The 23,580-nt window shown below is 42.4% G+C and overlaps 4 protein-coding genes across 5 annotated transcripts in view; 3 read left to right on the top strand and 1 right to left on the bottom strand.

Annotated features, from left to right (window-relative positions):
* Positions 1 to 1,439: 1,439 nt before the first annotated feature.
* tomm5 (translocase of outer mitochondrial membrane 5 homolog (yeast)) lies at positions 1,440 to 2,548 on the top strand. The gene is made up of 2 exons (XM_046030999.1): positions 1,440 to 1,664; positions 2,061 to 2,548. Exons 1-2 carry the CDS (start codon positions 1,544 to 1,546, stop codon positions 2,093 to 2,095), a joined length of 156 nt encoding a protein of 51 aa, XP_045886955.1. The 5' UTR covers positions 1,440 to 1,543; the 3' UTR covers positions 2,096 to 2,548.
* Positions 2,549 to 3,183: 635 nt separating this feature from the next.
* On the top strand, positions 3,184 to 6,033 carry LOC123957895 (zinc finger and BTB domain-containing protein 5-like). Its single transcript, XM_046030992.1, has one exon. The coding sequence runs from the start codon at positions 3,679 to 3,681 to the stop codon at positions 5,704 to 5,706; it is 2,028 nt and encodes a 675-aa protein (XP_045886948.1). The 5' UTR covers positions 3,184 to 3,678; the 3' UTR covers positions 5,707 to 6,033.
* A 30-nt stretch (positions 6,034 to 6,063) lies between these two features.
* grhpra (glyoxylate reductase/hydroxypyruvate reductase a) lies at positions 6,064 to 10,037 on the bottom strand. 2 transcript variants are annotated; one of them, XM_046030995.1, is made up of 9 exons: positions 9,821 to 10,037; positions 9,330 to 9,460; positions 8,635 to 8,728; positions 8,410 to 8,526; positions 8,196 to 8,284; positions 7,921 to 8,022; positions 6,929 to 7,064; positions 6,679 to 6,809; positions 6,064 to 6,588 (listed from the first exon to the last, which is right to left on the bottom strand). In XM_046030995.1, exons 1-9 carry the CDS (start codon positions 9,904 to 9,906, stop codon positions 6,467 to 6,469), a joined length of 1,008 nt encoding a protein of 335 aa, XP_045886951.1. In that variant the 5' UTR covers positions 9,907 to 10,037; the 3' UTR covers positions 6,064 to 6,466. The 2 variants fall into 2 exon arrangements, with proteins under 2 accessions (XP_045886951.1, XP_045886952.1); XM_046030996.1 differs by having other exon boundaries at positions 8,635 to 8,707; positions 9,821 to 10,035.
* A 4,329-nt stretch (positions 10,038 to 14,366) lies between these two features.
* Positions 14,367 to 23,580, top strand: part of si:ch211-203d1.3 (protein phosphatase Slingshot homolog 3) — a 17,453-nt gene continuing 8,239 nt past the window's right edge. Inside the window, exons 1-12 of the mRNA XM_046030993.1 lie at positions 14,367 to 14,533; positions 15,373 to 15,539; positions 16,967 to 17,004; positions 17,108 to 17,291; positions 18,872 to 18,987; positions 19,139 to 19,207; positions 20,064 to 20,129; positions 20,488 to 20,670; positions 20,812 to 20,905; positions 21,051 to 21,179; positions 21,429 to 21,475; positions 21,628 to 21,774. Coding sequence (XP_045886949.1) covers positions 15,492 to 15,539; positions 16,967 to 17,004; positions 17,108 to 17,291; positions 18,872 to 18,987; positions 19,139 to 19,207; positions 20,064 to 20,129; positions 20,488 to 20,670; positions 20,812 to 20,905; positions 21,051 to 21,179; positions 21,429 to 21,475; positions 21,628 to 21,774 — 1,121 coding nt within the window. The 5' untranslated portion in view covers positions 14,367 to 14,533; positions 15,373 to 15,491. The remainder of the gene's footprint in view (positions 14,534 to 15,372; positions 15,540 to 16,966; positions 17,005 to 17,107; positions 17,292 to 18,871; positions 18,988 to 19,138; positions 19,208 to 20,063; positions 20,130 to 20,487; positions 20,671 to 20,811; positions 20,906 to 21,050; positions 21,180 to 21,428; positions 21,476 to 21,627; positions 21,775 to 23,580) is intronic.

Below are 23,580 nucleotides of genomic sequence, written 5' to 3'. Positions count from 1 at the left end.
TATGCTGGATGCTGTCATCGTACTGGGATTGCTCTCTGCTCTAATCCTCTGCCCTGAGCTCAGAACCCACCCCCCCCCTCAGTTCGTCTCTCTCTCCTCCCTGCCTCCTCCGCCGTCTGCCTGGAGGACCCCCACCCCTCCTCCGCAAGATCAGTTAGTCCTACATTCAATAATAATAATAACAATAATTGTTATTATTATTAATTTAGCAAAATAATAACAATCATCATCATCATCATCATCATCATCTTTCATTATGCACGTTTTGTTGAAAAGATATAGCCTAGGCTATTGTTTGCGTTTATGATCCAGATTTCAAATTTTTGTTAGCCTACTAATTTCTAATATTTTGTAAATTATATTCTGAGTGTCCGTATCTGTAGGATATCCAGCTTGATAAAAGTTAATTTAATTGTAAATTTAAATAACTCTACTTGTTATATTAATGTAGGCTAAATTAAGTAGCTACTTTGTCATTTTATTTCTGGTGAGTGAAATATATACAGCTTCGAGTGATTTACTCTCGCAGCTCACGCCTTGATTCAGTGGCACCCTAATTCCAAAAACAAATAGCCCACAGTCAGGGCTGGATCACCCACATGACAAAGTGGGAAACTAACCCTGGGGCACCCATATTTGTCCGCTGGGATGTGGTAATTTAATTAATTGCTCATTTGTTGGAGAATCTACACCACATCACAATATCAGCTCAAATGATAAGGGCCTCAACGCTGGTAGCATGTGAAGCCATGTGAAAATTCCCATGCTGCATACTCCTAAATGGATATATTTTTACCAAATTGCCACAAAGGGGGTCAAAAATAGGATCCCAGGGTCCCCTTAGTGGGTTAACCTGGCCATAACCAAAATCCAAAACATTTTATATTTTTGGTTGTTTATTTCATCAACAATACATTATTTTAGCTTGCAGACAATTGTTAGCTCAAGACAGCCTGTAATGTTATATTAAAGTGGATTGGACTATTTTAAGTGTTTTACCCCACAACAGGACCTAGGCCTACAGATCCATGACTTTATTATCAAAACAGCATGTAGGCCTAGTCTACAAACATCATGAAGAAAAATGATCATACAAGGGTACGCTACAACCAGATAATACAAAGTATAAGGTAGATTTATTTATCATTTTACAACACAGGGTGGTATAACGAGACGAAGTTGTAGTTCCCTTTATACTACTCGCAAAAACAAAAACAATTTATGGGTAATAATGAATACGTATTTAGCCTAAATATGTTAATATAATAGTTCAAATAAACCAGTAAAACGTTTTCACGGGCTTACATAATTGTGACTGTGGTGCTTAGTCAATGATTTTCCGACTATTCGTTAGGGTGCCACAAATTTTCTTTCGCCTTCCGGCGTCTTCATGCGGTTTGTCCTTCCGTGCGCCCCGTCGTTCAGCGTAATTTCCGTTGTTACGTACTTCCGGTTTAGATACTTTCATCCATGCTCCCGAAACGGTGAATCTTCAACACGAAAGGCAGACTGAAGAACAAGACCCAGCGAAATCACCGCTATAATGTTCAAACTGGAAGGACTCGGGCCTAAAATGGACCCAGAGGAGATGAAGAAGAAAATGCGACAGGACGTCATCTCGTCTTTACGAAACTTTCTTATTTACGTCGCCCTTCTCAGAGCCAGTGAGTAACGTTAGCCTGCAGGCAGATGTCATTGACATTTAGCTAAATACCAATAAAACCGACGTGTTTGAGAGGGCGTCACACTAGTGTTTAGTTACATCATGCATGTGATAATCAATACGAGCACTACCATTAAAAGAACACGAGCATACCAACATGTATGTATGTATGTTGTTGATTAGTGGCATAACGTTACAATATCTATTAGTGTTATACAAGCATCAAAATGACACTAAGTTAACTATCTTTAACTAATTCTTAAGAAGATAAAAACATCATGAAACTGACTACACCAACTCTGACTGCACACACAAAGCCCCAATGGGATAACTGTAGTGAGCTGTGTACTCGTGGTCTTTTACAGAGACTGATCATCCGTGATTTCTGTGTTTACAGCTCCATATGTGTTAAAGAAGCTGGACAGCATATGAACGGAGCAGCTGGTGTCGTCTTCCGCCCTCCACTCGAGAGTTCACTGCATCAGTGACTGCATGGATCACCACCATCACCAGGCCGCTGTTGAAGACGACCAGTGTCTGTCCATCACTGCACCTGAGGAAACACCTTGTTCTCATTTTTTGTCTTGTTCCTTGTTGTCCATTTTTAGTCTGCCTTTCATGTATAGCATATTGTGATCATTGTTAAATGCGAAGTTTGAAAGTGTGCCTGCAGTGTTCATAAAATAAATGGAGACAATGCTTGTTTTGTGATTACATAGCAGATCTACTCAGTCCGGCACACATGGAATGGAAACTGTTGAACTGGATCAGACATTTTAAAGTAGTACACCAAAAGTGTTCACTGCAAGGCAAACATTTTCATGAATGAGTATTAAATCTTAATGTTGTAAACTCACCGAAAATAAAAAGTGAATAAGAAAGGAATGGAAAGTGTCTCACGGTCTCTGTTTAAACCTAACATCAGTGACAACTTCATGTATTTCTTAACATTGATATTACAGCTGTCTGTTTCAACTATAGGATTGGCCTTCAAGTGCATTGTTTTTTCAGTGTCTTGATGCTTACCTATAGTGTGGGCCACAGTGCTCAGATATACAGTACGGTTTATTTTTGTCTATAATCAATATAAATTTCTCTGAGGAATAATAGTTTGTAGCTTTTCTTTGTCATTTACTTCAAATAAGGTGGTTTTGAGGCGTTCTAATTACAGAAATTTAGTATTTAAGGACCCAACAATTGGCAAGCTATCAGCTCAGAATGTGACTCTTAATTAGTATAAGCACCTTATTAGAGCGATAAAGCCCAAGACCACCGTCAATTAAAAATATCTCACAAACATCAAATATTTCACATAGATTTTTGTATCAAAATTCAAACTGGTTGCTATTTACCTGAAATTATCAAACACAGTCACAATTAATCTGACTTGCAGTGCTCAGTAACCATTCAAGGACGAAATTTTTTTTTGACAGTTCTGACGAGCAGTGTGACAGAAGGAATAATTTCCTCAAAATCACCACCTGGAGGCAGTGTTGTTTATTGAGCGGGTTGATGAGACTACAACTGATTGAGGCGTCGACAGTGGAGGGAGGCTAAACCGGGCTGGTTGTTGATGTGAGCGCTCTGAATCAGGAACATTAATAAAAACCCATGAGGGGGGAAAAAACGAGATTATATTATGTTTGAGTTGCGGCAGTAGGAGAGGAACAGCTGTGCAGATATCGGGTGCTGTTCTCGGAGACAAAGCTTGAGCCCGCGCCGCATCCTTATTATTGGATTAGTCCCGCCCATACTCCAGAGTATCTCTAGGAAACCCGGCTACAACAGACAAGACAACACTCCTACACATCACGCTGGAGGTAGGCTTCTGTGAAATGTCAGAGTCCGGTCAGCCGGATGCCGTTTTCAGCACAAGAGATGCGGATAAGGAGAAGCTGTTCCTGAGCAGCTGGCCTGTTGTTTCACAATGACCTTCGTTGTGTTATTGTATTGCCAGCCGCGTCACAGATGCTAGGAAATAATCCCTGTAATATTAAATAACATCACCGCCTAATATGGACTTCCCAGGTCATTTTCAGCATATTTTCAAGCAGCTCAACCACCAGCGGCTCCACGCTCAGCTGTGTGATTGTGTGGTGTTGGTGGGAGGCCAGAGCTTCCAGGCTCACCGCTCCATCCTGGCGGCATGCAGCTCCCACTTCAGGGCTCTTCTGAGCTCCAGTGACAGCGGCGATGAGGTTGGAGGAGCAGTAGCTGACATAGGTGGAGGTGGAGGCCCCAGCGTGATGGAACTAGATCCAGAGGTGGTGACCCCAGAGGCCTTCTCCACTCTGCTGGACATGGTTTACACCTCCACCCTCTCTCTGGGGGCCTCCAATGTGATGGATGTGCTGCTGGCGGCGTCGCACCTGCACCTCAACCCTGTGGTCAAGGCCTGCAAGCTCCACCTGTCCAGGAAAAATTTCCCTGCATCGCCACCTAAAGGCTGGAGGTCAGTGCAGCAGCAGCAGCAGCAGCAGCAGCAGCAATGTCCATCTTCCCAGGCAGGGAATTCGGCCTTGCTTGAACAGGTCACATCGGTCATGGAGGAGGACAACGATGAGGAGGGAGTGGAGGTTAGTCAGTCTGGTGGGGTTGATGACCAGGACGTGAGTAGAAAAGTCAGTGGCGAGCGCAAGCACAAGAGAAAGTCACAGGAGGACGGGCTCTGGGGCAGAAAGAGGTCCTGCAGGCTGCCTGAAGGAAACTATAAGGAGCGTTCACCTACTGTAACCAGAAGCACTGTCAGTACGGAGGAGGGCGGAGAGGAGCTGCTGTCCCCGGACTGCCTGAAGACGACCAACGGACTCTGGGAGAGCCGAGGCGAGCAGGAGGAGGAGGTGGAGGAGAAATACGAAGCAACCAAGGGGGAGTCGGAGGAGATCCAGATGCCGAGCCAGTCGGACAGCAGCACAGGAGGTGTAGGTGTGTGGGACAAGGGCCGAGACACTGTGGTCAAAGTAAAGGTAGGAGATGAAGGGGAGGAAGAGGGAGAGGAGCCAAAGATGGCGATGATTGAGGTGAAAAAGGAAAATCTGAGCTCCTACTCCCCAGATTTAGACACGGGACCAAACGATTCGTCTCCATCTCCGCTACAAGACTGCACAGGCAATTTAAATACACAACTAAATGACGAGAAAATGGCCACGGCCCACCCTCCAGAGGGTGATGTCAGCTCTTTACACTCTCAGCTGTGCACAGATCTTCAAACCGATGCACAGAGAGACACTGGAGATTTGGGTGAGGAGTCAGTAGATGGTGAAGGCCTAGAGAGCCTGTCAGAACTGGCCTTTTCCTGCTTCCTCAATCCCAGCAGTGAAAGTGTAATGGGAGCTCTGGAAGAAGAAGATAGCTTAGCTAGCCTCACTGCTGCGGCTACCGCTGCTGCTGCCGCTAGTGATGCCGGTGAGCCATGTCACAACTCAGAAGAAGCAAACACCTCCTCTGCTCAGTCCTCCGATTCCTCCTCCTCGCTTCTTTTTCCAGTGACGTCCGTCCCCTTGCAGCAGCTTCTACCCACTCAGGGCTCCGGTTTCAGCGACACACTCATCCTCCAACCCACCCAGAGCTCTTTTGCAGGGTTCCTGAGTGGCATCAGACCAGGCCTAAGCCTGGAAACCTCCCTCATCCAGCCCTCCAGGGCCGGGAAAAGCTCAGGGGCAATGGCCTTCCGTCGCATCGCGCCCAAGGTGCCGCCCGGGTCAGATCGTTCCTCTTCCTCTGGATCAGCGGGGGATGCCGCTGATCGGCCGCCTCTAACCAGAGCTTCAGAGGATGTTCTGTCCAAGTGCAAGAAAGCAGCTGCCGAAGACCACGTGCTGCTGGTGGAAGGGGAGAAGAAATATGCCTGCCAAATCTGCTGTAAGACCTTCATGAACCTGACTGACTGTAAGAAGCACATTCGCGTCCACACAGGAGAGAAGCCCTATCCCTGTCCAAAGTGTGGCAAACGTTTCAGCCAGTCCTCCCATCTCTACAAACACTCGAAAAATACCTGCCTAAACTGGAAAGATGATCAGTCATTCCCAGACACCCTGCTCTGAGCTGCACTGAATGACATTTGTTCACTCATTAGTTCATCTGAAAAAAACTTGATTTATTGATATTTATAACCCCAAACAATTTTTGATTTTGTGTTACATGAAGTCAAAACAAATTAGCTCATGTAATTCTTTAGTGTTTTAATGATACTTTGTTCTCAACCATACGATATACTTTTATTATTCCATGAAATGAAACAGATCAAATGTGGCCAAACTGATGTGAATGGACTGAAATTGTTCTCAAAAGAACTTTTTTCTTTTTTGGACTGCAGCTTTTAAGAGTGATGAGAATAAATGAGGGACCTAGTCCTTTTTATTCATCGTGAATCCATTTTAAGCATGAGGAATTTCTAAACATTTCATTCCAATTTTTTATTCTACAGAAAAATCCCATTTCACGCAAAACAGAAGTGTTGTACTGTCTTTCATTAGTTTTAATAAGGAGTGTTTATGGTATGTTCATCAGCATTTCCTCAAGAGCTTGAATACACGTCTGAAATGTCAGAACCTTTTCAATGTGCATTTCCTTTCTCAAAAATGCACACTGTATATTATAAGTGCCATTAATTAGTAACTGCGACAGGATCAAATGAAACTATCAAGTAAACACTGACACAGTGTAAACACGTATCTGAGCAAGATCTACATTAGTATTCTTACTATTCTTTTCATTCCTTCTACACTTTGATCCCACATTGGAGACCATTTCACCCATGCAGACCCAGAGGAGGCGGTAGGCACAGTGGCTCAGTTTCAGGCACTAGAAGGTGAGTTCACTGGGCATGTCTGTGCCCCGTAAACCTCCCAGCAGGTTTTGAGCTGACAAAGCTGCCATGATGCCTCTTGTGGAGTAGGTGGCACTGCCGATGTGTGGCAACACCACTGCACAAGACAAGAGAGGACAGGAAATACCATTAAATAAAAAAGGCCAAAAAACAAATAAACAACCATGTCCACATTCTGTCTACTCACCACAGTTTTTAAGTGTAAGAAGGGGGTGATTTGTTGGGAGTGGCTCAGGTGTTGTAACGTCCAGTCCAGCTGCAGCTATCTGTCCACTGGACAAAGCCTCATACAGATCCTCCTGGTTCACCACAGCTCCCCTAAAACCAATAATACACCACATTTTCGTCTTTATGTATTTTAACAACAAACATAGCTGGTGTTGGAAATGCTTTCCCCATAATGCACAGCTAGGTTTGCGCTGCTTTGAAAGCCTGACCTGCTCGAGTTGACGAAGACTGCTGTGTTTTTCATCTTTCTGAAGAAGGCCTTGTCACACAGCCCCTGGGTTTCAGGCGTCAGGGAGCAGGAGACAATTATGAAGTCGCTCTCAGACACAAGTGTGTCCAGGGGGACTGTTCAACAGAGAGGAGAGGAGGAGGAACAAAAGGGGGACAAGAGGAAAACAGATCATCAAATATGCAAACCTACAAACCAAAACCCCTTATTTGTATTAAATAGTTTTTTTTCTTAACATTATTAGATTTGCACTCCTTCTGTCTTTTACCTACCCATGGTTGTATAAACGAAGTGGACGTAGCCACAGTTCTGTTACCATGAGTGGGTGACACAGGAGTAGATTTTCACTCCTGATAGAGTGACAGAGTGACTTAAAAAATAATTTATTCATTTTAGAAATGTACAGTTATGTCTGAAAAATGATCTATGATTCTGTCCCAGTCCTGTGATGAATACTGAAATCCCATCTGACTCCCATCTTGCAGGAATCCGAGCCTCTAGTCACCCATTGGCTCGTGGATCATGGTTTTGAAGCCTTGAGATCCATCTTGGTTTTTTGAATTCAGAAAGGACCATATTTGGACGAGACGGTGAAGCTGGGGAGGGATACAATTGCTAGGCCTGACCAGGTTGCCGTGGTAGTGACTTGTCAATCACAAGGTAGCTATGCCCTAAAGCATACCTGATTTATTGTCTGTTTTCCTCATCATTTACAAAACCAACATCATGCAGTTTTGATGAAGACTTGAAACTAGTGCTTGAGACCAGAAACTCATTAGGAAAGTAGAGAAGCAGGGCCATTTTCTCATAGACTTCAATACAATCAGACTTCTTTTTGCAACAAGTGGAGTCGCCTCCTGATGGCCTTCCACATTGGCTTCACCTTTCAAACCCGGAGGTTCTCGCTGGTCTCTGCCTCACTGTGCTTTAAATTGCCCCTTTCACTGTATACGTTCCTCAACTTTTTCTTACCAAACTCTCCATTGACCTCGGCAGCATGGGCCTTGGCTGTTCTGCCAGAGTATAGCAGCCTCTTCACTCCAAATGGCATGAGTCTCCGAGCAATGGCCATGCCTGAACACATACGCAACCAGTTATTCACCTATGAACACGTCTTAAACTTCATTGGGAAACTCATATCACATGATGCTAGTTATTTATCACAGGGTCTAGTCATATATATTTATTATATCCAGAGATAATAGACTTGCAGTGCCAAAGTTAAACGCAATAACAGCAAGCCTTACCAATGCGTCCCAGTCCAATGACTCCTACTGTGCTGCCAGACAGACCATAACCACACAGCCAAAGAGGCTTCCACGAGCTCCAGCCACCACTGAGAGAGAATAGACAGTACAACCTTTGTGTGACTCAATTAAGGCATTTACTTGGACTCTTTTACAAAAACACAATCGCAGTGTGGACACTGATTTGTGTAAATGTGTAAGGGGTGAGACTGACTTTTTGACCTCCTCCACTCCCTCTGGTAATCTGCGAGCTGTGGCCAGCAGCAGAGCTATAGTCAGTTCTGCTGTGGCGTCAGTCAGGACATCTGGAGTGTACCCAACACGTATACCACTGTTGAAAACAAGCAGTAATATAAATTAGAATCCAACTGTCGCTTCTTAGTACTATCCAAGGTCAGTTTTGTGTAAGTATAAGCCACAGTTCTTTATTGTAACCTACCGTTTTTTGATTTCGTCAAGAGCCATGTGGTCAAATCCCACAGAAAGAGTGCTGATTACTTTCAGATTTGGCCCTGGAATCAGAGACACAGCCGCTGAAAAAACGACTGTAGGCTATTATTACTGTTAGATCTGTTTTCATCCGAGCTGAAACTATTAGTGGATTGATTGATTTGTTGATTTCAATCAATCGTTTTATAAAATGTATTACACTCTAGTAGCTTAGAGGTCAAAATGTTTATAATATCCCTGATTTGAGTCTGACCGGGGACTTTCTGTCCCTCAGTCCATCTCTACTACGGTCTGTTATAGAAGCATAAAATGCCCCAAAAATACATAATCTAAGTACATGTAACGTGACTTATTTTAACCCTGATCAACAGAAAAAGATCCTTTAATGTAAAGGGAAAACAAATCTTGTGAGTTGAGTTGAGTTAGAGTCAAGATTTTATTGCTCCTCAGCTGTGGACCTCCATGCCTGAGATCTTCAGTCTCCTCTTTTAAATCTAGTCTTTAAACTCACTATTATCTGTTATCAGGTATATCACAGCGAAGTTTGTTTTTAAAAGGTGCTATATAGATGAAGTGATTATTAGTAGTAGTACGTACCCAGGACTCCCTGAATAATATCCTACTGAAATAAATTGATTGATTGATTAGTACAATGCCCCAGTTCCACCCACACAGACGGCGTACCTGCAGCATCCAGAACCTCGGCATCGACCCTGTCTGACAGTAGACAAAGAAGACCATGAGCCCCCTGCACCCCTTTGAGAAGCTCTTCCCTCGGCACAGGTTCATCAGAGTCCCACAGAGACACCTCACACCTGTTTCCATGTATATCAATGACAGAAAAGGACCAAATGTGTAAAGTGGCATGTCATTCAGTTTCACAGGCTGATTTAGGTACACAGGCATATAAATGATAGCCGAGGAAACTGACAGCAGTGGTGAATGTGTGTGACCCCGGGAGAGGTCACGGTCTATCGCACAGGACTTTTAACTTTAAATCTCATAGCCTCTGCAGAAGTGTGTTAACATCCGATGACTGCCTTAACATAGCTTAAACTGAAAGGAAAAGACAATCAGGGTGACAGTCACGCGGAGTATGCTGTCAGTTAGTAAATGCTGCCTTGTCGATGTCAAATAATAGTTAGTTGACGGTCAAAAATACTGCATAGGCCTACACTCCAGCCGCTGACAGGATCTTCATCCCCTCTTGCGGAATGCGTCTCGTCACGAAAACCTTCATGAGTTTGCCAACTGTCTGCATCCCACGGTCGAAATGAAGGGAAGTCCTCTTCGGTAAGAAGTGACTTTGGGTGGGGGGGGGAGGTGGACGTCTGCAAAGTCTGTTCAGGTACTTCCACGGTTCAATGTCTGCACTCAGTGTGAAAAAACTATACACATCAGGAAGTACTTAATTTCATAGTACTGCGCATGCGTGGAGTTGTGGCGGTCTGTTTGCACCGTCTCCGATTAAGGTCTTTTCTTGGCTCTGATTTAATGTCAAAGATAAAATTAAAAAAGTTGTCTTGCCTGCTGTCTTGTAGGTCAGTACTTGCACCTATTCTTTTCCACTTCAGGCACCGAATTCCACTACATTTCAGAGAGAAATATTCAGTGATGGAGGACGTTTTGACTTCATTAAAACTAATAATACCACAGTGGCGTAATACTTAAGTAGTGTTTGGCCAGAAGTAAAAGTCATTTCATCAAAATATACTTTAAGTATATTATATTGCAGAATGGCTTGTTTCAGAGTAATGTACAGTGCTGTGCAAAAGTATCAATTAACAAAGCACAAAGTGAGTGGACAGAAGAAAAATATAAAACTAATTAATATTTGGTGGGACCACACTTTGCCTTCAAAACAGCATAAATACTTCTAGGTACACTAGTACAAAGTCAGGGGTTTTGTAGGCATATCGTCAGGTGTAAACAATTATACCAAACTGCTAAATGATCATAAATTCAATGTAGGTTGAAACATAATCATTAGCTGAAACAGAAACAGCTGAAATGGTCATACAGGCGGCTGTAGCTTAGGAGGTAGAGTGGGTTGCTAATTAATTGGAAGGTTGGAGGTTCAATTCCTGGCTCCTTCAGGCTGCATGTCAAAATAGTGTCCTTGGGCAAGATACTGAACACCAAATTGCCTGTAGTGGTTGTTCCACCAGTGTGTGAATGTGAATTTATAGAGCATTTGTAGGAAGAATACAAGGTAAGGCATAGCAACAAGATACAAGGTAGTTTGCTGTCTCTCCCAGGCAGAAATTTAAAGGCAAAAACTCTTTTGAAGAAGCACAAACGGGCAACATTGAGAACAGTAGAGGCAGTGGGCGGCCAAAGAAACTTACTGCTGCATATAAGTCACATCATGCTTACTTCCCTTCGCAATCGGAAGATGTCCAGCAGTGACATCAGCTCAGAGCTGCAGAAAACAGTAGGACCCTGGGACACCAATCTACTGCCGAAGAAGTCTGGTCAGAAGTGGCCTTCATGGAAAACTTGCGGCCTCTGACATGGAAACAAGGCTTTGCGAGTGTCTGCAGGCAACAGTGAAGCATGCTGGAGAATCCTTGCAAGCTTGGGGCTGCATTTCTGCAAACAGAGTTGGGGATTTGGTCAGACTTAATGGTCTCCTCAATGCTGAGAAGTACAAGCAGATACTTATCCATCATGCAATACCATCAGGGTGCCATCAGATTGGCCCCAAATTTATTCTGCAGCATAATAACGACCCCAAACACACAGCGAAAGTCATTAAGAACCATGTTCAGCATAAAGAAGAATAAGGAGTCCTAGAAGTGATGGTAATGCCCCCACAGAGCACTGATCTCAACATCAAGGAGTCTGCCTGGATTACTTGAAGAGAGAGAAGCAACTGAGGCTGCCTAAATCCACAGAAGAACTGTGGGGAGTTCTCCAAGATGTTTGGGCCAACTTACCTGCCGAGTTACTTCACAAATTATGAGTAAGTGTACCTAGAAAAACTGATGCTATTTTCAAGGCAAAATTTGGTCACACCAAACATGGATTTGATTTAGGTTTTTCTTCTGTTCACTCATGATGCATTTGGTATAAATAAATATAATCTAAGCTATGAACACGTCTAATTTTGGAAGCATTCTTACTGTACTGCATTTTTCCACACTGGTCTAAGACTTTTGTACAGTATTCTGTATATGATGATATTGAATTGTAATTATTGATGTTTGCCATTAAACATTACTTTAATATTGCACCTGGTAAATGTGGGGCTAATGTTAATTACTTTACACACTGTGGGATCAATAGTCTTATCTTAATTTATGATAACACAATATAATTTATTTGTAGATTTTATTTTGTTATATTAATCTGAATCTGCACAGTAACTAAAGTCATCAAATACACTCACCACTCACTTTATTAGGTACACCTGTTCAATTGCTTGTTAAGACTTAGACATAGACTTTATTGTCATTCAACTTCACATTCACAATGTACATTTGAGCGAGATTTGTGACTTAGCTGATTTTTCCTGAAGTCAACGACAATCTCTTTTGTTTTGTTGACATAAGGGTTAGATTGTTTGTGTCACACCAGTCCACCAGGTGTTTCACCTCCTCTCTGTAGGCCAGTTTGTTGTTGTCATTGTTAACACAAATAGCTAATCAGCCAATACATGGCAGCAACTCAATGTATTTAGGCATTAGACGTGGTCTCTGAGGTTCAAATTGAGCATCAAAATGGGGAAGAAATGGGATTTAAAGCCCCTTTTCCACTGCATAGTACCAGCTCAACTCGCCTCACCTCGCCTCGACTCTACTCGCCTTTTTTCATTGTGGAAATGTTGTACCTGCACCTGCTATCAGGTACTTTTTTCCGTATCACCTCTGTCGAGGTTCCAAGTGAGCTGAGGTGATACTAAAATGTGACGTGAAAACACGGCAGACTGCTGATTGGTTAGAGAGAATCATCACTATTCACTGCATCATCATTGCACACACCAGACAGAGGCCAGCAACAGAAAATTCTATATTTTACAGTTTTCATACATTATTTCATCACTTAATCCACTTCTGAGAAGTTTTGAGGTGAGAAATTAACTGTATAGATTTTGAATATTGACAGGTTTACGAAAAGTGATGGTTGAAAGTTTTCGGAGTTGAGGAGGTCTGCAAACAGTGGCAGGGGAAGCCTGCGAAGCTGGCCGGCCACCTGCTCGCAGAGCACTCTGGTCCCACAGTCACGAAGACCACTGCAGCAACAACGGCAGAGGAAAACACAGCTGGAAGGTTTTCATACTGCTTATCTGTCTTTACATTCTGAGTACTACCTGCAATGGAAAACGGAGCACGTGGCATGGTTGTTGGTGAGTATTTCAGAAACTGCTGATCTACTGGGATTTTCACACACAATCATCTTAAGGGTTTACAGAGAATGGCCCAAAATAGACAAAATATCCAGAGAGTGGCAGGTGTGTGGACGAAAATGCCTTGTTGTTGTCAGAGGAGAATGGGCAGACTGGTTTGAGATGACAGAAAGGCAACAGTAACTCAAACAACCACTCGTTACAACAAGGTATGCAGAATACCATCTCTGAACGCACAACACGTCAAGCCTTTAAGCAGATGGGCTACAGCAACAGAAGACCACACTGGATGCCACTCCTGTCAGCAAGACAGGAAACTGAGGCTACAATTGGCACAGACTCTGTACTCCAGTCACCAGATCTAAGTCCAATAGAGCACCTTTGGGATGTGGTGGAAAGAGAGATTTGCATCATGGTGTGCAATCTGCAGCAACTGTGTAATGGTATCATATCAATATGGACCAAAGTTGATGAAAGTATGCCTCCTCCAACACGGTACTGGCAATAAAGTGGCCATCCATCCATCCATCCATCCATCCATCGTCAGCCGCTTATCCTGCATACAGGGTCACGGGGGGCTGGAGCCAATCCCAGCTTACATCGAGCGAAAGGCGGGGTACACCCTGGCAGGTCGCCAGTCCATTGCAGGGTAAAGTACAACAATTCCCTTTGAATTGTAGAGGAGGAGAAGTGCCATAAAATGGATATAAAAGTACCTCAGAATGTTACAATTTTTTTCTTTCAAAAAAGGCTACAGTAAATGTAGGCTAGCCTACTTAGTTACTTTCTACCACTGAAAAGATCTGGCCTTCTTCTCCACTCCAATTTATTTGACATCTAGGCTATATTTAGTGACTTTTATAGATTCAAAATATTAAAATATAATGAGCTTGTAAATTCTGATGCATTAATATCATATAGGCTTATATAGATATATAAGACTACACAGCAGTTTGAAGAAGTTCAAATTAAATCCACTTACCCATTAGTAAAATTATGCTTAGCCAACATAATGATACCATCAGTAAAAATAATATCATAAAAAATAACACTGACATTGGCCATTTTGCTATAGGTCAATATTTGTTGCTGATAGTCCTGTAATTTTACTTAAGAGTATTTGAATTTTTGCATTGCTACCACTGGCAGTCAGCCTGAAAAAATAAATGTTTCTTGGTATCAGTTTGTTTGTCACACAAGACCTGTTTTTCTTGGCAGCAGTTCGTGAGTATAATATAAATAATCCTCAACTGAAAATGAAAAATGAATCATCTTCCGTTTCGGAGGAGCCTTTTTTTTTAAATGACCACTTCGATCGACGTACTTCAAAGTTTGCCTGCGTCTGACGTCACTGTCCTCTCCTGCATTTTCACTCTGCTGCTGCTGGCGCTGCTTCAGCTGAGTGGGGCAGCCGCTGCGCTGTAAATGGTCATCACCGTCGAAAGCGACAGAGGGCGGAATAAGGAGCACTCGGTACTTGAAGAACAAACAAGTAGCTTCTCAAACCAGGAAATTAGAGTGGGGACCGAGTCTGGAAAAGGTGAGACAAATGTCTTCTTATTTTCATTTTGTTATGGACCCAGTAGCGGATAGCATTATCTCCAGCTGTTAGCTTTGAAGGGCTGTTATTAACAGGCTACATATCTCTGTGGTTTGGTTTGTTGCAGAAACGAATCGCGGTCTGTTGTTATCTCGTCAGTTCGGACCAAACCACTTCGTTATGATTACTCAGTTGTTAACAATGCCAGGATATAAAGGCAGTGTACTATCTGTGTGCAACGAACCGGAGCCATATCGCTTATTTGCTGTCAGATAGTCAATGCAGGCGTTACCTCACTATTCGTGACATATTGATGGACAGCAGTCCACAGACTCAAGAAGCCTTTTATGGGAAGATTTAAGCGCAGACATTTCATTCGTTATGCCATCCTCGGCTAACCGGTAGGTCATATTAATATGCTTTGTACTTCAGACAGATCCTTATTTACAACACTTTATTTTTCCAACAATCATTACACTCTGTCTTGAGCACAAGGAACTCAATTATCAGCATTTTATCTTATTTATTTATGTTACTTTTGTAGTCTCTCTATCTATCTATCTATCTATCTATCTATCTATCTATCTATCTATCTATCTCTATATCTATATCTATATATATATATATATATATATATATATATATAATCATGAATATAATCCTCACATTGCCCAGCCTTACCTGTACTAGATTGAACAACAATGAAACTATTATGAGCTCTTCCTTCCAATTCATAGAACGCCCTACTACTAATACTGTCATCCTCATACATTTCTTTAGGAATCTCTCATATAAATACTGTTTCTTGTATGTAATCAAACCCAAATGTGTCATTTCAGAACAAAAACACACCAGTGTTCACCTCTGCCCACCGCACACTTTTGGCTGAGGAACCTGCGCAGCTTGTCTGGGCCTGTCAGCAACAGCAGGTTTGGTGGAGACATACCTGTGCTGTGCGATGGCTCTGTTGACCCTGCATAGACTCCCATCCATCTCCACCGCTCCAGTGAGTTCAGCCATCCTCATGCCTTGTTGCACACAAACAAATTGCGCATGTTGCATATCATGTCCTCAGATATAAAATTGTTTTCCTTTGCTTAACAACAAGGGGTTCAGAACTACGAGACCCCCCTGAGTTCTGTGCCGAGAGCAGTTGTTCATGTGCGGGTCCTTTTGTGGAAATCATCACTCCATTTGCCTTAATGATAAGGAGGCTGTTTTGTTTTTCAGTTTCTGCCAGGGATGCGATCACGATGATAGGCTTACAGAGCAGACATGCCACAGATACTGTAAATCAAAGTGATTTTTAGCTCCTGTTCACATTCCTTACAGTGATCTCAGAGTGTGATTGGCTCACCCTCTTTGTAAATGCTCACTGCCATTGAGTATATACATATAATCACATAAACACTGTATCATCAGCCTCTGTCTTTATCTTTGCCTCCTCCTCTCATTCTGTCACTCTACTCATGAAGATTATTCAACTTTACATCCAAGGTCTGGCTTTTCTTCTGCTCTTTGTCATTGCTGACTAAACCATAAAAGACCTGATTGTGGACCCAACTCTCATTTTTAGCACATTTTGTCACAGAATCTAATCACTCTATTATCTTAACTTTTGTTCACCCCCCCCTTTTCTTTCCCTCATCGTTTCTCTCCTGGCTCATGCTCACTTATCTGTAATTTATTTCTTTTCTTTTTTTTTCTTGACTCTGTCTGGACTTGTCAGTTGCATAACAGGTAATGTTACTGTCTCAAGTTTCTTTCTCTGTATACCCTTGTTACTACTGCTACTGCTACTTCTACCTCTCACTCTTGTTTCTTTCCCCAGCCCCTCTCCTGCATTGCTTTTCTCTTTTAATTTATTGTTTTAATTTCACTGCCAATGTCTTTGATCTTACATCCTTAGTGCTCTCTTCCTTGTGCTTACACACCGTATCACTCTGTGTCTGTTTCCTCACTTAAGCCTTCCACTGCACCATATCTGTGTTGCACCACATTTCACATGTCATTTGTGTCCACACTTCAACATGAATAACCTCACACACACACACTGCCTCCAATGCTCCCAGAGAGTTTGTTACGCCGTTTCATCACTGTCTTCATCAAGTCAGAAATGTGCCCTTTTGGGAACATTAGAAACAGTGTGCAATGTTTTCTCCTATTAATTAGTGTATCTAGCATCTGCTTAGAAGTGTCTTTGGGATGTACATACGTCAACTATTTTTCACAAGTACAGCCTGCACAACAGAAACGTCACAGTCGTGTAGAACAGTGTAGAACAGAGACCCTCATCATCATTAAAACAAAAAACACTTGAGCATAATGTAGGTTTGTACACAGAAAGCTGAATCACACACAAAGACAATAGAGGAAAATCTTTTTATTTTCCATTCTTCTTGATAAGGCTTGTGAATTATTTAATTTTTTCAGGATGAAACACTCCAGAGAAGAGGGAGACTTCAGAAAAGGTAGATGTACACCACCATTGTCTTTGAATTGTCAAATAACAAAATGCATCCCAGTTGGAAGATTACAGTAACGTTACACTAACTGATTGTTGTCCATCTGCAGGGAGAGCTTTGCGCTGGTGAAGGGGGCAGTCCTTCTGCTGGAAGATGGCGAGGGAGGGGGGCTTAATCTGGAGACCGATCCCGCTCCAACTTCTTCGATAAAGGGCGGCAGATCGTCAGACAGACGGCACAGACAGCTTCATGCCATGGTTGAACTGCTCAGACCAGAAGATACCATCAAGCTGGTGAGGAATCAGATCAGCAGAACCTTAAAAATGTCACGTAGAAAGAATTTTGTTTGTGACCTGGTTATTTGAGTAAACATTCTCTGTCAACATGTGTAATCATATCTCAGGTAAAGATCATAACCTCAGTATGCTGAGTTTACTCATAAATTGAGTAGATTATGATGGAATCATCTGGCTCTTTTCACAATCTTACAATCTCCCAGCATTGTGGGTACCCTTTGAACCTAGGGATGCATCAGTCTGATACACATGATCAGAATGAGAGCTGACCCTATTAAGTCGATTGGGTATCTGCAATAATGTGACCGATCAACATTAATACAGTCTCTTTGTTAAAGTTATTGTAAAATTCAGTATTTCTGCTATCAGTTAACATTTGTTCAGTCACGGTGGGTTCCTAACTTTGGTTGTTATGGCCATCCCTGGACTTATGATGCCTTTGGGCCAAAAAGAGGACTGGTATAAGATTGTAGCAGATACTTGCGCAGTGCTGGCCGCTGGATTCAGTGTAAAAGTTCAACTTTGCACGCACACCAAGTGGTGCGCTACGTGTTGGTCGACGCAGCAACAAAACACCCAAAATAATGAATTTCATAGCGCAGCGGTGCAGTTGTTGTGTTGTCTTTGAAAGGTCCTTTATGGTATACAGGGAGAACAATTTGGATGGTTCATCCCTAACAAAAAAAACACATTTGAGAGCAGTTCTGACGATTAGAGTCCTTCTGTATTATAACTAACCTGTTATTTAGTCTGAGCATAGCTGCATTTCCCATGTCATTGCTCCAACATCTCACAAATATCACACACGAATTTAATTTAATTTGTTTTTGATTATTGTACGATTTAATTGTGCAGATGTAGATGGACAGTGTGATGTGACCAGGCCACATCAGGTAGACAGTCATATTCTGCAAGTTGTTAATAACAACATTGCTGCAGGATATCAAAGTTTCATATAGAAATGTTGGCCGAATTCCACATCACCCGACTATACTGGTAGCTTTGTTTGTTTCAGCCCTATACTGCAAAAAAACAAATGACTGATGCTTTCCCATCTGATTTTGAGATTGACCAGTGTGTTTCGCAGGCAGCTGCTGGAATTATTTAGCTATAAAATATGATGATATGGGTAATCCATCACACTGAACATTTAGTTTTAGTGTCAGTTATGTTTTCATTGCACCATAACCCAGCATATATGGAAATTTTACATGAAATAATTTATTGTTCAGTAGTCAGCTCGTCAAGTCACAGGTTTAAGAGCTTCCCACAAGGACTTTACTATCAGCTGTATTACCAGCCATCAGTTGTGGAACTTATTACTTGTACTAGTAGTACTTAGTACTTGTACTAGTAGTGGTACTAGCAACAGCGTGTGATGGACTACACAGAGATATATTAAAAAACAGAGGCTGTGTGGATGGCAGACCAAGGAAAATATTTTTCATGCTGTTTAATCGGTTTATTTGGTTTAATGGTTAACTTCAGATGAATAAGTTACTTTACTTGGCCTCACTTGTGTCTCTCACACCATCTTGTCTCCCTGCTGCTCTTGTCGTCTGGTCTCTGTTGTGCAGGCGGTGCAGTTGGAGTCCGTCAGCTCGGTCAGAGTCAGGTATCTGATCATTGTCTCCACCCTCGGCAGCAAACAGGAGAGCATCCTGCTGGGCATGGATTTCCCCAGCTCAGACAGGTGTGTGTGTGTGTGACCAGGAGGCTAAAGTACTGTGTCACAAAGAGAGCACAAAATGAGAGTTCCCATTAAGTTAATAATTTCTGGTTTAGCTTTGAGTTAAACTTCCTTCCTTGTCTTGAGTCTCTGTGCCCTCCCTGCCTCTTTGCAGTGATCAGTGCACCATCGGTCTGGTTCTGCCGATATGGAGCGACACACAGGTGTATCTGGACGGAGATGGGTAAGAAACATTGAGGATTTAATTTTAAAAAAAATGTAAAAGCACAAGCAGGGAGTTTGTGAGGCTGCAGCACAGACGGCACAGCCTGATATCTGGGATTCTGGCCAGAAATAATGTGAATGAGTAATGTCTCTATTTATGGAGCTGAATCATTCGCCATGAATTACAACTGCTCCTAACACTCTGGCCCCTTATATAAGCATGGAGATCATGTGTTTTTGTCATGAAATGAAAGTAAGGTATGATTGGCTTCTTTCTGTGTCAGTCTTGAAAGATCAGCGAGAGTTTAGCCGTAGGTAAATAAACTCCCTGCTTCCATTGTGGTGCATCCAAAACCCCAAATGTCCACTCTAACTCAGTTTTAGTGTACATGGTAGAGGATGTTTGTTTTGTTTTTTTTGGCTTGTGACCACTCATCACAGTATTCGTTATAAATGTGGCAACCGCTTGCTCAGTGGAGGATGCAGAGAAGGGCACCATGAAACTGAGAGTTAGAAGCTCTAAAAACAGCGGGGCTAACACGGGGGGTGGCTCTGCCGTCGCCTGCTGTGTTTTAACTAATCTTCCGCCACTCGCCGAGTGTGTCGTACAAGACGCTCTGATCGGCTGCCATGTCACACCAGCATGTTCAACCTCTTCAAGCTGGATCACACCTCCAACTGTGCTAATTTCTCTCTCTCTCTCTCTGTTCTCACATTTTCATTCCTCACAAGAACATCACTAATTTACACTGAATAACTGAATGAGCTCTCTGTCTGCCCAACAATGCTTCTTATCAGCATTACTACCTAATTTCTCTCTTCTCTCTATCTTCCTCTGGCTTTGTTATTGTCGCTCAAATTTCTCTTTTTTACAGTGGTTTCAGCGTGACCTCAGCTGAACGGACCAGAATATTTAAGCCTGTTTCCATGCAGACGATGTGGTGAGTGAAAAGACTGACATTGATGTGTTAAATGTTAAAACACAAATGCCTGTCCTATGGCAACTATCACATCACTTCCAAAAGTACCTCACCACCATGACTTTTCCCTCCGTCTTTTTTTTCTTTCTTTTTTCCCCCTCCTTTATTTTTATTTATATAAGTAAATAAAATAAAAAAAGTGAGTCTGTTTGAATTTTTTATGTTGAGTGATGCAAGTTCTGTGTAAGATTTTATACTGTATGAGTTCCCATTTTGTGATCTCACATTACATCTTAAGACTTCTGCACTGGTAAACTCTGTAGTTGAGTGTCCTCAAATAAACATTAACTTCTGTCCTTCCCCTCCCCTCCACTGTAAGGTCAGTGCTACAGGTGTTGCATGGCTGCTGTGAGCGGGCAGTCAAGGCAGTGGTGATCCCTGGCAATGGCCTGGAGTGGGCCCAGCACTACTACAAGCACATCGAGTCGGACCGCTTCTGCATCAACGAGTGGGAGGCCATGAACGACTTGGAGTCAGTCCGCAGGAACAGTAGTGGACCTAGGTACAGTACCTCAAAGCTGTATAGTACTTGAGTAAATATATTTAGTTTCAATCCACTGATGGAAATAAGATGAAAGTTATCGTCCGTTCTTATTGCTGGTGCACACATGTCCACTTTTTTTTTTTTTCTTGTTACCGGAAGCTCTGCAGACAGAATTTCCAACGAGCGGCTGATCAAAGAGCACCTGAGAGACATCATGAGGACTGAAGACCTGGACAACCTCACGTCTAAAATGGTAAGACATGTGGGATGATATCAAGAGGAAGTTGGCTTGTATAAAGGTCAGAGCTATTACAGCATGGCTCAGGTCAGTTAAATGTCAAAAAGAGAATGTATAGTACGTATGCCTGTATAATTCGATCTTCCCTTTGCTACTGTAGGTACACTCTGCCCTGGAGACCAGGATAGGCTTTGACATGAGACCCTTTAATGAGTACATTGACAACGAGATCCTGGTCACCATGGCTCAGATGGACAAACCCTCCAAAATATTTGACTACCTTTACTTGGTGAGTGATTGTTCGGCTTCAAAAAGAGTGATGAGCTTTATTTTACCGGCCATTGTGAGAAGCCTGTCTTATGCTTTAGCCAGTAAACTGACGGAAGTGTGCTTTCACCAGGATGTTGTCATGTGACTGTAACTTCCCCTTTGTGGGAGATCTGTGTTGACAGCGATAAGGAAGACGATTCTATAGGCCCTGTCCTTTTTGCGCCCTCAACTAAACCTCTCTGTTACCTCCTTTTATATCTGGTTTCAGGGCTCTGAGTGGAATGCAGCTAACTTTGAGGAGCTGCAGAAAAACAAGTCAGTGTTTTTACCTGCAACACTTTCTATAGCTCTGTGTATTGTTGTTGTCCATCTCTTATTTATCCCTTGTCTCATGACATGAATAATACTCACTTGTGTTTTGCTGAGTCACCTCTGTGAGTCTAAGTGTGTGTCTGTGTGTGTTTCAGCGTGGGCTACATTCTGAATGTGACGAGGGAGATTGACAACTTCTTCCCAGAATCCTTCACTTACATGAACATCAGAGTGTACGATGTGGAGGCCACCGACCTTCTTTCTCACTGGCCAGACACATACAACTTTATCAACACTGCAAGGTAGTCCTTGAGCCCAAACACCAGAACATCAGGTTCAAATCTAAACTTGTGAAAAGGCATTGCGCCGTTTTTTGACTACAGTGACTTTTGCATATTACAAGTTTAGATTTAATCAATAACTAGACACTAAAATCAACATCAACACGTTTCACTTCTGACTTCTACATTTGGCCTAAAGCTCTGAAATGGGGGGGGGGAAATGTGATTTGTGCTTACAGTCCATGATGACCTCTTGTAGTTTTGTGTCTTTTAATTGGAGCCTGACCAATTTATAAGCTGATATTTTGATTTTGAAAATTATTTGGATAGTAGACCCCTTTCCTGTATAAACTACACTTAGAACAGACCGATAATAAAAGCTCTTCTGTATGTGGGCTATAATACCATTTCCTGAATGTATTATGTTAAAAAAAAAAAAAAAGAGCCTTAGATTCCAGTTTCAACAACTTAACATGTAAACAGTTGCACAGCAATAAATATTTGCTGCCAGAACGTGCAACTTTTCCAGCGATCTGTAATGCAGAGAGCTAGAGAGAATAAGCATGTGTATTTTACCTTACACATAATCTGCTATAATAACTAATTTCAATGTAGCATATTCACATCGAGTTTATCCCTTTACCAGCACTCTTTAAATCTAATAGCACATGACTGTCTACAAGGAGGACTTGCAACTTTAAGATTTCACACTAACGTTGCACATTTGAAAGAGGAGCTAGAAAACTTAATCTGGCAGAAAGCTGTGTTAGATACTTGTTCAGCTCTTGTTTATTTACATGTATTACATTTAATCATTTTCAACGCACTGTCTGTAAATACAGACAAGCGGTTGAGAAATATTTACCATTACTTAATTTAGAAAGAATGAGTTAAATGCTATAGTTTAACCGCTCATTAGCAATCTTCCACTGATGACCATGACATTAGGTTGTACCAGAACAGGTTTGCATGGTTTAATTTTCAAAAAACACCATATTTTTCTCATACTGCACATTGCGGCAGCTCCTCTTTTCACCCTGTATGTTGTACGCTCCGCTCTTGAGCTACAGAGTGATGCATCTTACTTGTATAATATCTTTGTTGGGAGTTGCACATGCGCAGTTCCCAGGTAAGGACTACTAGCCAATCAGAAGCAGAGAAGGGCGGGCTGTAAGAAACAAGGTAGTGTGATCCAAATCAAAGCCGCTTCAGACTGAGACCGTAACCTAGCAGATGGTATAAGTTACTCACAAGTCCACAACATCATTGTTCCACATCTTACCATCAGGACTAAATGTTGAACTGTTGCCGGTGTTCTGACGATCTATGCTGCCTCGCTGAAAAATGCTACCATAGCGCAAATCGATAGACTCGACTCTACTCGGCCCTGCTCCGTTTTACATTGCAGACAGTACCCAGAGATAGTACGTAGCTTGTCGTCATAGCGACGCCACACACAACTGCCGCGACGTAATGTTCAAGGCGACACACCAGCGACCCACACAGCTTTCTCTTTTTTAAGTTAAAACGTTTCAACATTCCTCAGAATTTAAAGACAAGCGGTATGAAAACCTTCCAGCTGTGTTTTCCTCTGCTGTTGTTGCTGCAGCGGTCTGTGTGACGGCGGGAGCAGACGGCTCTGTGAGCGGGCGGCTGGCCGGCCTCACACGCTCCTCCCGCGGGTTGGCAAAGGCTTCCCCAGCAGCCCCCGAAAATATTCAAGCACATTTTTGTTCCGCCATCACTTCTCGTAAAACTGTCAATATTCGAAATCTACACAGCTGATTTCTCACCTCAAAACTTCTCAGAAGTGGATTTAGTGATGAA

This window comes from Micropterus dolomieu, linkage group LG19 (assembly GCF_021292245.1).
Source record: "Micropterus dolomieu isolate WLL.071019.BEF.003 ecotype Adirondacks linkage group LG19, ASM2129224v1, whole genome shotgun sequence".
Classification (NCBI taxonomy): Eukaryota; Metazoa; Chordata; class Actinopteri; order Centrarchiformes; family Centrarchidae; genus Micropterus; species Micropterus dolomieu.
This window is presented reverse-complemented; position numbering and strand designations above follow the sequence as displayed.

Excerpts from the sequence above, each read along its gene's own strand:
- tomm5 (XM_046030999.1), top strand. The coding sequence starts at position 1,544 with ATGTTCAAACTGGAAGGACTCGGGCCTAAAATGGACCCAGAGGAGATG. Across the intron at positions 1,665-2,060 it reads CGTCGCCCTTCTCAGAGCCA|CTCCATATGTGTTAAAGAAG; the intron begins GTGAGTAACGTT and ends CTGTGTTTACAG.
- LOC123957895 (XM_046030992.1), top strand. The coding sequence starts at position 3,679 with ATGGACTTCCCAGGTCATTTTCAGCATATTTTCAAGCAGCTCAACCAC.
- grhpra (XM_046030995.1), bottom strand. The coding sequence starts at position 9,906 with ATGCAGACAGTTGGCAAACTCATGAAGGTTTTCGTGACGAGACGCATT. Across the intron at positions 8,729-9,329 it reads CGAGGTTCTGGATGCTGCAG|CGGCTGTGTCTCTGATTCCA; the intron begins GTACGCCGTCTG and ends TCGTTTTTTCAG. Across the intron at positions 6,589-6,678 it reads TCTTACACTTAAAAACTGTG|TGGTGTTGCCACACATCGGC; the intron begins GTGAGTAGACAG and ends TGTCTTGTGCAG.